At 43.6% G+C, this 13,585-nt stretch overlaps 1 protein-coding gene across 2 annotated transcripts in view; it reads left to right on the forward strand.

Moving 5' to 3' along the window:
* The window catches only part of GALNT12 (polypeptide N-acetylgalactosaminyltransferase 12), a 53,055-nt gene that overhangs the window by 13,399 nt on the left and 26,071 nt on the right, over positions 1–13,585 (forward strand). Inside the window, exon 1 of one of the 2 annotated variants that reach the window (XM_079927470.1) lies at positions 540–938. The exons of the other annotated variant lie outside the window; for it this stretch is intronic. Coding sequence (XP_079783596.1) covers positions 574–938 — 365 coding nt within the window. The 5' untranslated portion in view covers positions 540–573. Of the gene's footprint in view, positions 1–539; positions 939–13,585 lie in introns of those variants that run through there. 2 annotated transcript variants of the gene reach the window in all.

The following is a 13,585-nucleotide window of genomic DNA, read 5'->3' on the forward strand; positions in this document are numbered from 1 at the left end:
GAGGATAGTTCATTTCTTTGATAAGTTTCTTGGAGGCGTCTGTAAAGTGAGGAATAAGAAACATTACCGACTAATAGGGAGCCAGAGGAGGGTTTGTTATTCAAGGGATCCGAGCAGTACGTCTTAGGTCGGTATGCCTGCAGGCCTCCATGAGATAGCCCGGTGTAAATTAGCCTCACTGTGCCCCAGTCTCCTCATCTGTAAAATGTACCTCTCTTATTGGACTGTGTAGGGGTCAGATGAGATAATGGCAGTGAAATTCATAGCGCCCTGCACAGCGCATTCGGCCAACATTTACGGAGCGCTTACGACTTGCCAGGCGCTGAGCTGAGGGTTTTACGGCCGTTACCTTTTTAATAAAGCACACAGCCCACCAAGAAGGTGCACGGCTCAGCGAGCCCTCCTGAGGACCCTGTAAAAATTCGCCCCTTCGGCAGGCAGGAGGGGCGGGAAGGGGGCGGGGCGCAGGTGGGGCGGGCCGGGGGCGGGGCGGCGCGCCGGTTCCGGGATCCGGGTCGCTGGCTGCGCCAACGCCTCGGGGCGCGCCGGGCGCTGGCCGCAGCTGGCGGGCGCATGTTGGGGCGCGCGGCGTGGAGGCGCTGCCCGCGAGGGCTTCGGCGCGGCCGGGAGGCGCTGCTGGTACTGCTGGCGTTGCTGGCCCTGGCCGGGCTGGGCTCGGTGCTGCGGGCGCGGCGCGGGGCCGGGACGGCCGAGCCAGGACTCCCACGCACCCCGCGCTCTGGGCGGCGAGACCCGGTTCTGCCGCGGCCGCCGGTGCGGGAGGACGCTCTGGGCGCGCGAGGCGAGGCAGTGCGGCTGCAGCTGCAGGGCGAAGAGCTGCGGCTGCAGGAGGAGAGCGTGCGGCTGCACCAGATCAACATCTACCTCAGCGACCGCATCTCGCTGCACCGCCGCCTGCCCGAGCGCTGGAACCCTCTGTGAGTCCCCAGGTGGCGGGAGAAGCACCGCCCTCGGAGTCCCCGGGCCTCAGTTTCTGCAGCTGTGAAGTGGCAAGGTGGAACCGGGGTCTCGAAAGACCTGGGGATCTCGCGTATTATTGAGTCACTCGGAAGTGGGCAGTGAAAGTGTTCATACTGCGGGGTGGGGGAGAAAGTTTTAAAAAATGAACATAGAAAAATCTCAGAAATTGACAAATCTGCAGACAGGTTTCAGATGAGACCCTTTGGGTGCCCTTCCTGGGTCCAAAGGCACCCCCAGTCCAGTTACGCCTGTAACGTCCTGCTTTGGCGAAGCTAAGGACCTGTGGGGTTCGAGACAGGCTTCATTCACTTACCTGTGTGCACCTGTGTGCACCAGGGCCCATGAATCAACCAGGAGGGGAGGGCCCGCCTGGCAGGTGAGATGAAAGGTGCCTGGAAGGGCAAGTCGGAAGTCGCAAGCCTCCTTGCCCTCTCTCTGGTACTCCTGACCTTTAAGTGGAGGAAGTCAGGAAGGAGCGGCTGCTGGGAAGGGCTCCTTCTGGCTGTGGTCCAGCAGAGCTGACTCCTGTGGGTAACACAGTCCTGGAACCTGTGTGGTCAGAGGCCTAATTCCTATAGGAGCTGCTGTCTGGAGGGGTTGTACCCACTGCTTAGGTAAGAAGGGAACAAGCTGGCAGGTGGAGGATGGCCCTCCTGACCTTCTATTTCCTTTCCTCTTTTGGTAGGGATCTTCCAGGTCCCTGCTGGAGCCCCCTCCTTAAAGACTTTGAGGGAAAGAGGGCTCAGAGAGGGGGTTCTGGAGCCAAGTGGGCAACCTCCTGTATCTACCAGGCATCTGCCACTCCTCCCTGCTCCTTGTCCCTCCTGCTTTACAGGTGTGGAAATTGGCCCAGAGAGGTCAGGTGACTCACCCAAGGCCCCACAGCTGGAAAGTGGTGGAACTGGCCTTGGGGGACTGTGACCCTCCTGGCCCCCATGGTACTGTGCTGATTTCAGGATTTTAGGCAACTGCTCTGTGCGTCCTTGGTCAGAGAGAGCATGAATGTCTGCAGGAGGAGGCCCCACCTCTGCCCTCACTGGCAAAGTTTGAATGGATTTGCACCTCACTGTCTCTGCTGTTTTTCAGGATCTGCTCATGCCTAGCCTATGCTTTTACCTTAGGCACTTTTACTGTTTATCTTTTTGAGTCGAGCTTTGTTTGTTGGGGTTGGTGGTAGTTCCTCCTCTTCAGCCAAATGGCTGAATATATGTTTATCTCCTTGAAACACGAAGGGTGCTCACTGAGGCAAGGTCTAGGGGAAGCTTTCAGGTCAGAATCAGGGTTCAGACCCAGCTCACGTGAAATAAAATCGTGGCTCTTTTGCTCATCAGCTCTATCTAGCCTCTCTGAGCCTCAATTTCCCTGTCGGCAAAATAGGGGATGAGTAGAAATAACACAACCTAGGAGTTAATAAAACACCTAACACCTGGGAACACACTGTGTACTCAGTTCTTATTAGTTTTTCCTGCCTTCCCTGTTGCCAACAATACACTCAGGAGGTTGCTTTTAAGAGTCGTCCAGGGATTGGTCATAAAGTTTTTCTTTTCCAGGTTCCAACTTCCTCTGTTGTCCCAGGTTGTGAAGTCTCTTTGAAACATTGTGGATGACCTGTGGGGCGTATGGTGTTCCATCTCCATGGTGACACAGCTGCTCTGTGTCCTATCAGGATTTGCTTATAGATCCTGCTATTGCAATGACCCTGGGAAGTTAATCCAAACCCAGCGTGATAAGGAGTGTGAATGCCTCCTGTCTTTAATTCCTGCAGCAAGGCCTATTGGGTCATTCTTGCCTAGAGAGAAAGGTGAGCTCCATCTGTGTCGGTCTCAGCCCAGCCAGGCCTTGAGGTATAACTTAGATGTAGCCAGTAGTGTCAAGGCCTTTCACGAAGACTCACTTTTATTATAGTTCATACGGGCGTGAGGACCTAATAAGGTGTTGAGATTTAGCCTGAGAAACCAGAATGGCAGATTATGAGTTCACAGTCGGGGTCCTGGGTGAGGGGGAGGGTTAGAACTAATTAATAAGCAGAGGTGTGGTTAGGATCCTTGAATGTCATAGGAGGGAAGGTCCTGAGGGAGCATCCAATCTAACCAGAGAGGAAAAGCCATGCCCCCAAGGTAACACACAGATCTGGGGCAGAGCTGATCTAGAACCCAGATCTTTTATTCCATCCTCCCTTTTGATATGGAAGCAATTATTTATCTGTTAATTTTAATTATAAGAGCAATACATGTTCACTCTAGAAAAGTTTGCATATACAGAGAAGCAAAAAAAAAAAGAAAAAGAAAAATCATCCATAAACCTACCATCCTGGGAAGAACCACTATTAACATTTTGCTGTGTATCCTTCTAGACTTTTCCAGGTATAGAAATAGATTCTGAAAAATATACACACGGGTAAGTGGGTGAGAACATATTCAGGCATGAGTATGTACAAAGGCCCACACACGTTTTTAACCAAAGTCTTTGCACTACAGGGGATCAGTGTGTTATCATAGGCAAGGGACTGTTTGGCTTGGTTCTTCTGGCATCTGCAAGCCTTGGTAGCTAATAGAGACACTTTGAAGTATTGGCTCTAATTCTTCAAGACTTGGTGTAGACCCTGGCCCTTCTGTGAGGCTAATAATTCACATGCCAGTAGATGAGTGCATCGCTTTTTTTCTATTAGTTACGGCACTGAATCGAGGAGGAAAAGGAGGAGGGAGGAGGATGACAAGGAATTCTTGCATGGTAGTGTAGTAAGTATAGGGTTTGCAAAACTCTTTCACAAATACCGTCTCATTTGAGCCTAGTGAGGAGAGGGAACTTTCGCTGTGAGATGGCAGCAGGCCAAAGTGGGGAGCCAGATAGCTGGGTTTGTGGCCTTGGGGAACTTTGAAAAATTATGTGAGGGATCTTCCCCAGAATGGTTAAATAGAGTTTTGGTGGGTAGGGCCTAGGCTGAGGCTGATGTGCAGCTAGTGTTGAAAGCTACTGGCTTAGAGCCTTTGGATTTCTCACTCCGAAGATTAAGGGTGGGTGCTTTTGAGGCTGTGGGAGAATACCAGAATTAGACAAAGTGGGGATTGATAACAGGTCAAATGCAGATGAAACTCGTGGTGACATCACAGTCAGTTACAAGGTGTGTCACAAGTGATGGTGGGTAATCATGTACCAATACTTACATGAAGTTTTAGTTTTCATAGATAAGGGAAGCCTTGAGATAATCCTATACTGTTATTCTCATTTGCATTCTGACCTCTTTAGCAGGAGAGAAAGGTAGAGTGACAGCGCCCTTGGGGCTCTGCATTTCCACCGCACATGTATGGGGATGCCACGCATGTGAACATCAGCTGTTCTCTGCCACTGCCAAGGAGTTGTGAACTGCTGGTTAGAAAAGTGTGTAAATAATACACACAGGTGTTTGCATTTCCTGAACACTTGCTCTGGTTTTAGCCGTATTAGTGCTATAGTTGCAGAGTGTGTATCCAAGTTTAAGGACTAGGACTTGGGTGCTAGGATGGCAAAGAGTCTCAAAATAGCTCTAAATAGGTAATTCAGCAAAAGAAAGTGTTTGTGTCTTGCTGGGGTTGGCAGAAGGGAGTTGGTTAAGATTTCTCTTTTTGCAGAGAGGTAGCCTGCTTGTCTGTTCTCTTAACATTACCTTTGGAGAAACATCACACATGGTGTGGAGATTAGACTGATGTTTCTTTGCTTCCCCGACAAGGTTGTAAACTGAGGCTATTTTATTAGTTTTTCCTAGACCCATCTTGTGGTTGTCAGAGTGGCGTCCTTTCTTTGAATCAGTACCTTAAGTCTACAGAACATGTTCCTTTTGGTTAGAGTTTCATGATACCTTCTCCCATCCTTTTATTTTCACTTCTTCTGTGACTTAGCTTTTAGGCATGTCTCTAATTAGCATGTTGCTGGATTTTGTGTTATCATTAAAAAAAAAATCCTGACTCACAGTCTTTGACTTTAACTAGATAGTTATGTCCATTTATACTTACTGTGCTTACTGATACTTTAGTGTTTGATTATGCCATCTTACTTATGCTTTCTATTTGTTATGCTTTTTCTATGTTTTTTCTCTTTTTTCCATACTGCTTTTTGAACCCATAGAACCTTCTGGTTCCATTTTTCTCTCTCTATTAATTTGGCAGTTATCTATTTCCAATCTTTAGTGGTAAATTTGAAAGTATATATTTAACTGAAAAAAGTCTAAAGTTAATCGATAACTATGGATCCTAGAATGCTTTAACATTGATCACCTTCTTTCCCAATTTGTATGTCATTTTACTCCACTATTTTAATTCTGTCTTGCTTTTTAAACCAACACATTAGACATTTTTAAAAATGCAGTATTTGTTTACATTTATCCACACGTTTACCATTTTCTCTTCCCATCATTCTTTCCTGAATGGTCATCTTTGGATCTCAGAGATCTTTCTGGGATTCTTTTCTTCTTCCTGAAAGATATCATGTATTTCTTGCTGTAGACAAGGTTATTGTTGTAAACACTCAGTTTTATTTATCTGAAAATGTTTTTATTTTGCTCTTGTTCTCAAAAAATAGTTTGGTTGGGTATATAATTCCAGGTTGATAGTTTGGCATTTGAAGATAGTATTCCACTGTCCCCTGGCTTGCTCTTTGCTGTGAGATGTCTATACTGAGTTAAATTTGTCTGTCATTCTTGTTTCTTTGTCATTCATTTGAGGTCCTCTTTTATTTATTTAAGCATAGTCAGCATACTTATTTTATGCTCTGTCTGATACCTCTAATATCCAGGTTCATAGATTTCCTTGTTGTTCCTGTACTCCGAGGACTTCTTTTACTTTTTTGTAAGCTGATCCATGCATTTAAAAGATTTTTTTAAAGTATTTTATCAAGAATTTTTTGGGTGTCCTTTACCAAGAGGTGTTCCCAGATATTTTAAATCTTTCATACTGCCTTGAGTGGAAGTCCTATATTCACCTTAAAAAAGGACTTATTTTCTCTCTTAGTTAGGGTTCTTTGGTTGAAAGTGACTGAAAACTCAATGCAAACTGACTTAAATATAAAAGAAAATATATTGACTTCTATGACAGTAAAGCCTGAGATTAGAACTGGGTTCAGATTATTCTGGGCCCTGAATACAGGGACTCAACTGATTTCATCAGGAAAATGTTGATTGGTCAGGCCAGGGGCATGTGACCTTCCCAGAGGGGTGTGTATATGTGCATATGTATACACAAGTGTGTGCACACACATTGTATGTATGCGTGTGTGTGTGTGTGTGTGTGTGTGTGTGTGTGTGTGTGTGTCCAGCCCTGCACAAACCATACAGCTTGAGAGTGCAGGAGGCATGGTTCCTGAAAGAGCAAAGTGCAGTAAGATGAAGAAAGGAGAAAGCATTCTGGGCCAATAAAACACACCTATGTATATTATGACCTCCCTGGCCTGTTCTCCAAAGGATATGAATTTTCATTTTTTTAAAGATGTTTATGTGATAACCTAAATATAATATAAAAGAAGACCTGGAAGTATTTGCCGCACCCATTCATTCATATCCATAAAATACATAGACATATATTGTACTGGTGGAGGTTATGGTAGTCCGCACCCAGTAGGGTTGTTTTGAAGGCTAAAGGGAATAATGCATGTAGAATGCTTAGCACGCTGCCTATCATGTAGTAGGCACTCAATAAATGTTACTATTATTACTAGGTATTACTAGGTATTTTCTGCAAAGCATGCAGAAAATACAGAGAAAAACACAGTTCAGCCCCTGCCCTTACAAAGCACATGGATTATACCAGAAAGTTAAGGAAAGGATGGCTTACTATGATTTAGCAGTGAATTTGGTTCTGAGCTCTCTTTTATCTCCTATGCAGAAGTGGAACCCTGAGTGATGCATAGCTGCCCTTGCCTAATGGAAGGATGCACAGCTTTTTATCACCCAGGAAAAGGGGAAAGTGTTTTTCCTGGATGCAGATTTAGAGATATTCAGGAAGGATATATTGAACTTCATGAAGGAGAATGCTTTTAAAGGATGTTTTATCTTCTTTTTTTTTCAACTGAAGTATAGTTGATTTACAATGCTGTGTTACTTTCTAGTGTACATCAAAGTGATTTAGTTATATATATATATATGTATGCTTTTCCATTTTGGTTTATTACAGGATATTGAATATAGTTCCCTGTGCTATACAGTAGGGCTTTGTTGTTTATCTATTTTATTTATAGTAGTTTATATCTGCTAATCCCAAACTCCTAATTTATCCTTCCCTCACCCGTTTTTCCCTTTGGTAACCATAAGTTTTTTATCTATGTCTGTGAGTCTGTTTCTGTTTTGTAAATAAGTTCACTTGTGTCATATTTTAGATTCCACATATAAATGATATTATATGGTATTTGTCTTTCTCTTTCTAACTCACTTCACTTGGTATGGTAGTCTCTAGGTCCACCCATGTTGCTGCTAATGGCATCATCTTACGCTTTTTTATGTCGCTGTAGTGTTCCATTATATGTGTGTGTGTGTGTGTGTGTGTGTGTGTGTGTGTGTGTGTATACCACATCTCTTTATCCATTCATCTGTCAATGGACATTTAGGTTGCTTCCATGTCTTGGCTATTGTAAAGCGATATTTTAAAGAACAAAGGAGAAAATATACTACGCCAACAACAAAAAAAGGAGAGGGCAGAATGTTAAATATTACTCAGTGAAGACATTTGCTATGGCAAGCTAAAGAAATATGATTCAGCATTTTAAAAATCTTTCTTGTGATTATAAAAATGATGCATGTTCATTATAGAACTATTTTTTTAAAATAAATTTATTTATTTTTGGCTGAGTTGGGTCTTTGTTGCTGCACGTGGGCTTTGTCTGGTTGTGGCGAGCAGGGCTACTCATCGTTGTGGTGTATGGGCTTCCCATTGCAGTGGCTTTTCTTGTTGCAGAGCATGGCTCTAGGCGCATGGGCTTCAGTAGTTGTGGCTCGCGGGCTCTAGAGCACAGGCTCAGTAGCTGTGGCGCACGGGCTTAGTTGCTCCGTGGCATGTGGGATCTTCCCGGACCAGGGATCGAACCCGTGTCCCCTGCATTGGCAGGCGGATTCTTAACCACTGTGCCACCAGGGGAGCCCTATAGAACAATTTTAGAATGCAGAAAAATATAAAGAATTAAATAAGAATCAGTGATAATCCCACTGCTCAGAGATCACCATTGTTAACATTCTTGGCATATTTCTTTCTATTGTTTACTGTTTATGTGTGAGTGCATGCACACACACTTTGTTGTTCGAAGAACTGACATGATGCTGTTTATAGATCTGTACCCTGCTTTTCTGATTAAATGTCAGAGAGTGGTCATCCTTTTTTTATTGCTAAATATTCTCTGAAAACATGGCTTTGGATGGCCATATAGCATTTCTTCATGCAACCATGAATGTTTATCCTCCGACATTTAAATTGTTTACAGAATTTCACTATTATAAATAATGTTACAAAGAAAAATTTTTACGACAAGCCTCCTTCAGGGTATCTCTGATTATTCACTTGGGTGAGAAATTCTTAGATGTATTGATATGAGATGAATGAGAAGAGGAACATTTTAAAGCTCTGAGTGTAGGGAATTCCCTGGGGGGCCAGTGGTTAGGACTCCAAGCTCTCACTGCTGAGGGCCCTGGTTGGGGAACTAAGATCCCATATGCAGCGCAGCGTGGCCAAAAATAAAAAATGTTTAATAATAATAAAAAAAGAAAGCTCTGAGTGTATATTGCTAAATTGGTATCTTGTAATCTCAGAGCACACAAATAGCCCACCTGGACATTTGAGAACAGTGCCCTTGAACTTCTGGATTTTGCACAGCAGTGAAAACACATAAACAAAAACACTGAGGAGGGGCTGACATACAGTCCCAACTCTATTTGGTCAAACAGAGCTTGTCTTGTTCTCCTATTTACTCCCATCATGAGAAGAAATAAATTTTAATCCAAAACAGTAAGGATGTGATTTCAAACTAAAGGACAGTTCGTTTAAATTGAATAAATTTCATGTTTGAAAACCTGATTGTCCTTATTTCTACTCATTTCTCTTTGGACTGGTGCATATGTGAAACTAAATTTTAGCTTTACCTTGTTTTTAAAGATAAAAAAATCTTAATTTTAGTTTCACAAAAACACATTTTTTTTTCATGTAGTATAAGCAGTTCTTTCTGATGCTTCTAGTGGGCTGTGGTGGCTTTTCTATGCACCCTGTCTAGTACTCGGAGAATATTAAATCCAGACATAATTATTAATATTCTTATACATATATGTGTGTGTTTTCTTTTTGCTCTAACATATATTTGGAGGAAGGCAACTGTTTTTTGTTTTTGTTTTCATCAACATTTTTTTAATTAAAAAAATTTTTGTCTCTGACTTTTTATTCTCTTAATTTTATTTTGTTCTATTTTATTTTTAAAATTTAAAAAATTTTCAGATTTTTATACAAATTTTAAAGGTTACTTTACATTTAGATTGATTACAAAATGTTAGCTATATTTCCCATATTGTACAATACATCCTTGAGCCTATCTTACGTCCAGTAATTTGCACCCCCCACCACTGATAACCACTGGTTTGTTCTCTGTATCTGTGAGTCTGCTTCTTTTTTGTTATATTCACTAGTTTGTTGTATTTTTTTAGACTCCACATATAAGTGATGTCATATAGTATTTGTCTTTCTCTGTCTGACTTATTTTATTTCACTTAGCATAATGCCCTCCAAGTCCATCCACATTGCTGCAAATAGCAAAATTTTGTTCTTTTTTATGGCTGAGTAGTATTCCATTGTATATATCTGCCACATCTTTTTTTTTTTTTTTTTTTTTTTAACGGCACGCGGGCCTCTCACTGTTGTGGCCTCTCCCGTTGCAGAGAACAGGCTCTGGACACGCAGGCTCAGTGGCCATGGCTTACGGGCCCAGCCGCTCCACAGCATGTGGGATCTTCCCGGACCGGGGCACGAATCCGTGTCCCCTGCATCGGCAGGCAGACTCTCAACCACTGCGCCACCAGGGAAGCCCTCTGCCACATCTTCTTATCCATTCGTCTGTTGATGGACACTTAGGTTGCTTCCATATCTTGGCAATTGTAAATAATGGTGTTGTGAATATTTGGGGTGCATGTATCTTCAAATTAGTGTTTTTGGGTTTTTTCAGACATAAACCCAGGAGTGGAATTCCTGGGTCATACGGTAGTTCTATTTTTAGTTTTTCAAGGAATGTCCGTACTGTTTTCCACAGTCTGCACCAACTTACATTCCCACGAACAGTGTACAAGTGTTCTTTTTCCTCCACATCCTCAGGGGGCAGCTGTTTTGGTAGAAGTGGGAATGAGTGAGAAAGGAGAGGGCCTTGGACAGGGCCACTAAGATTGAGATACGTGTAGGTCAGAATTGGCTTGGTGTTTGGGTACACCCTTTGCAACATTAAAAATTTTCTTTTCTTCTTTTTGTATTAAACTTTTAATTTTGAAAAATTCAAACCTAGAGAAAATTTGCTAGAATAGCCAAAATCCTCTATAGCCTTCACCTAGACCCACTCATTATTTTGCCACATTTACTTAATTTTTCTCTTTCTATATGTATCCTATAATATTATACACATTTGAGAATAAGTTACAGAGATGATAATCTTTTATCCTTTGTTACTTCTGTGTGTATTTTCTAAAAACAAGGACATTCTCTCATGATACCATGAAGGTAGTTATCAAATTCAGGAAATTTATACAATATCAGATGTTTCCAACTGTCCCAACTTTTAGAGCAACTTTTTTCTTCCTTACCCGGTATCTAATTGAGAATCGAGTAGGACATTTAGTTGTCCTGCCTCTTTAGTCTCCTTTAGTCTGAAATGGTTCCTCAGACTCTCATTGTCTTTTAGGACAGTCACGTTTTTTAAAAGAGTACAGGCCTGTTGGTTTATAAAATGTCAACTCAGGCCTGTCTGATAGTTTCCTTGCGATTTATTTCAGTGCATGTGTGACCGTAAAACTTAATGACTTAAAACAGCAATAAACGTTTATTATTTCGCATAATTTCTGTGGGTCAAGGATTTGTGAGTGCGTTATCTGAGTGGTCTGGCTTGGGAGTCTCTCATGAGATTGTAGTCAAAATGCTACCTGGGTTTTTTGTCATCTCAAGGTTTGATTGGGACTGTTGAGGCTGGAGGATCTGCTTTTAGGATGGCCCATCATATGCTGGAAAGTCTGTCTGGGCTGTCCTGGCTGTCAGAAGCCTCAGTTCCTCTCCACATAGATCTCTTCATGGGACACTTGAGTGTCCTCACTACATAGTGGCTGGCTTTCCCCAGATTGGATGGTCCATGGGAGGGAATAAACAGGAACCTTCGGTGTCTTATGACCTGGTCTTAGAAGCCACATACTGTTACTTCTGCTGCACTCTGTTCATGTGTGGTGGTTTTAAAATATACCTACAAATTCTTTGATAGTCTTCCCTTTAAAAGAAGGAGCCTAATTCTCCTCCCTTTGAGTATGGGCTGGACTCCCCTCTGTGGAGCACAGCGCTAAGTAATCACTTCCATGATTCAGAAGACCAGCGTGTCCAAGAATTCAGGTCCTGCTGGCTAAGGCTGATGGGAATGCCTTATCGCTTCAGGGCACCAGCGTGGTCATGCCTCCAGCCTACAGATGAAGCAGGCATGAGAATGTAAAGGGGGCTGAGAAGAGCCAGCCCCTCTCAGAGACTCTCAGATAAGCCTATTCATGTGGCAAGGCCACCCCAGTGATGGCAGAGCCTGGGCTGCTGCCTGGGTAGCCTCAGAGCCCTCTACAGAAACTGTGCTGGCGCTTAGGAAAAGGGACCTGGAGCTACTTAGAAGACCCTGAGAGGGATGAGAGGAGAAATTTCCTGTTTCTTGGTAGGAGGGAGGGCTGGTTGAGGAGAGGGGATGTAGGGATCTTTGTTTAGATTCTGATGGCCCACCTGAGCCTCCCGCAGGGTCAAAGGCACGAGCCAGAACCCTGTGACAAGATCGCACAGGGACACAAGGAGTTCAGCCAAGTACATACATACTTGTAGGCACTCTGAGAACTGTCCAGGCTACCCCGCCTCTCAGCCTTGTCTTTAAAATAGGAACAGTGAATGCTAACATAGGAAGAGGTTTTGAGAGTGAAATAAAGTGCTACATTTCATCAATTCTAAGGCATTTTTTCTTTCTTTTTTTTTTGGCCACGTGGTGCAACTTGTGGGATCTTAGTTCCCTGACCAGAGATTGAACCTGGGCCCTCGGCAGTGAAAGTGCAGAGTCCTAACCACTGGACCACCAGGGAATTCCCTCTAAGGCAGGGGTCCCCAAACCCCGGGCCTGTTAGGAACCGGGCCGCACAGCAGGAGGTGAGCGGCAGGGGAGCGAGCGGTACTTCATCTGCTGCTCCCCATTGCTTGCATTACCGCCTGAACCATCTCCACCCCCCACCCCCCATCCGTGGAAGAATTGTCTTCCACGAAACCGGTCCCTGGGTACCGCTGCTCTAAGCCACTTTAAAAAAAATATTTAAACATTTCTGAAATTAGGATGTCTCTTAAAATCAGAGCATTCTGCAGTTATGATTGGTAGCATTTGTCTTTCTTATTGGTTCATAAGAGAATGGTGTGTCTTCCAACCATTGGAAGACACACCATTAATTTTGATGAAAGCTTATAGACTGGAGATGTGATAGCACTAAGGAATTGCTAACTTTTAACGTGTTACAATGATATTGTGTTCATTATGAAAAGAATCTTTATCCCTTAGATATATATATTGAAATATTTATGGATGCTGTGGTATGCTGGGTTTTGCTTAAAATTAGTCTGGGATGGGGGTAGTGGGTGAAGACAAAGATGAATCAAGACCATGTGTTAAGGACTACTGAAGTTAGGTGAAAGGGTCACAGGACTTTCTTATACTGTTCTCTCTACTTTTTGCATGTTTGAAAATTTTCATAATAAAATAAAAGGAGAAAAAAAGAAATAAGTTGTGTACACAAAAGGCTTTTCCTCTGCTTTTTGTGGGACTGGGTCCCTCATTATTCAGGCCTCATCCTAAATGTCACCTCCTGGAGGGGCCCTCCCTGATTACCTCTTCTTTGGTTGCCTCCATTCCCCCTTCCTACTCCCCTCTGTAGTTGCTCTCTCTTTCATCCCCCTCCTTTTCTTCATAGCACCCTAACTTTCTGAAATTATTGATATGTTTACTTATTTGATTATTATCCCCCTGATTGTAAGCTCTGGGAAGCAGGGGCTTTGCCTATGTGCCTGGCACATAGTAGGCGATGAGGAAATGATCGGTGACTGACTGATACAGGTCCCACTGCTACAGTGCCTGGCACGTGGTAGATAGTCAATAGATGTTGGTTTCACCCCTCACCCTGCTTGGTTCTCCATCTCTTTGATCTTGCACTTAGCTTATCTGTAAGACCTTCCCTTTCTGCCCCCGGAGGCTGGCCAGGCCTCAACATGTATCTTCTTCTCGAATTTCCACCCCATCCCTTGGTCTGGCCTTTAGCCAGGCCAGCCTTCAAACCCTGGTCCTTCTGGTGTCCCTTGTGGGTTTCTGTTCCTCCCCTATCTTGCTGTCAGCCATGTCCTGATTTCCAGGCACT

Source organism: Stenella coeruleoalba (assembly GCF_951394435.1).
Source record: "Stenella coeruleoalba genome assembly, chromosome: 7".
Taxonomy (NCBI): domain Eukaryota; kingdom Metazoa; phylum Chordata; class Mammalia; order Artiodactyla; family Delphinidae; genus Stenella; species Stenella coeruleoalba.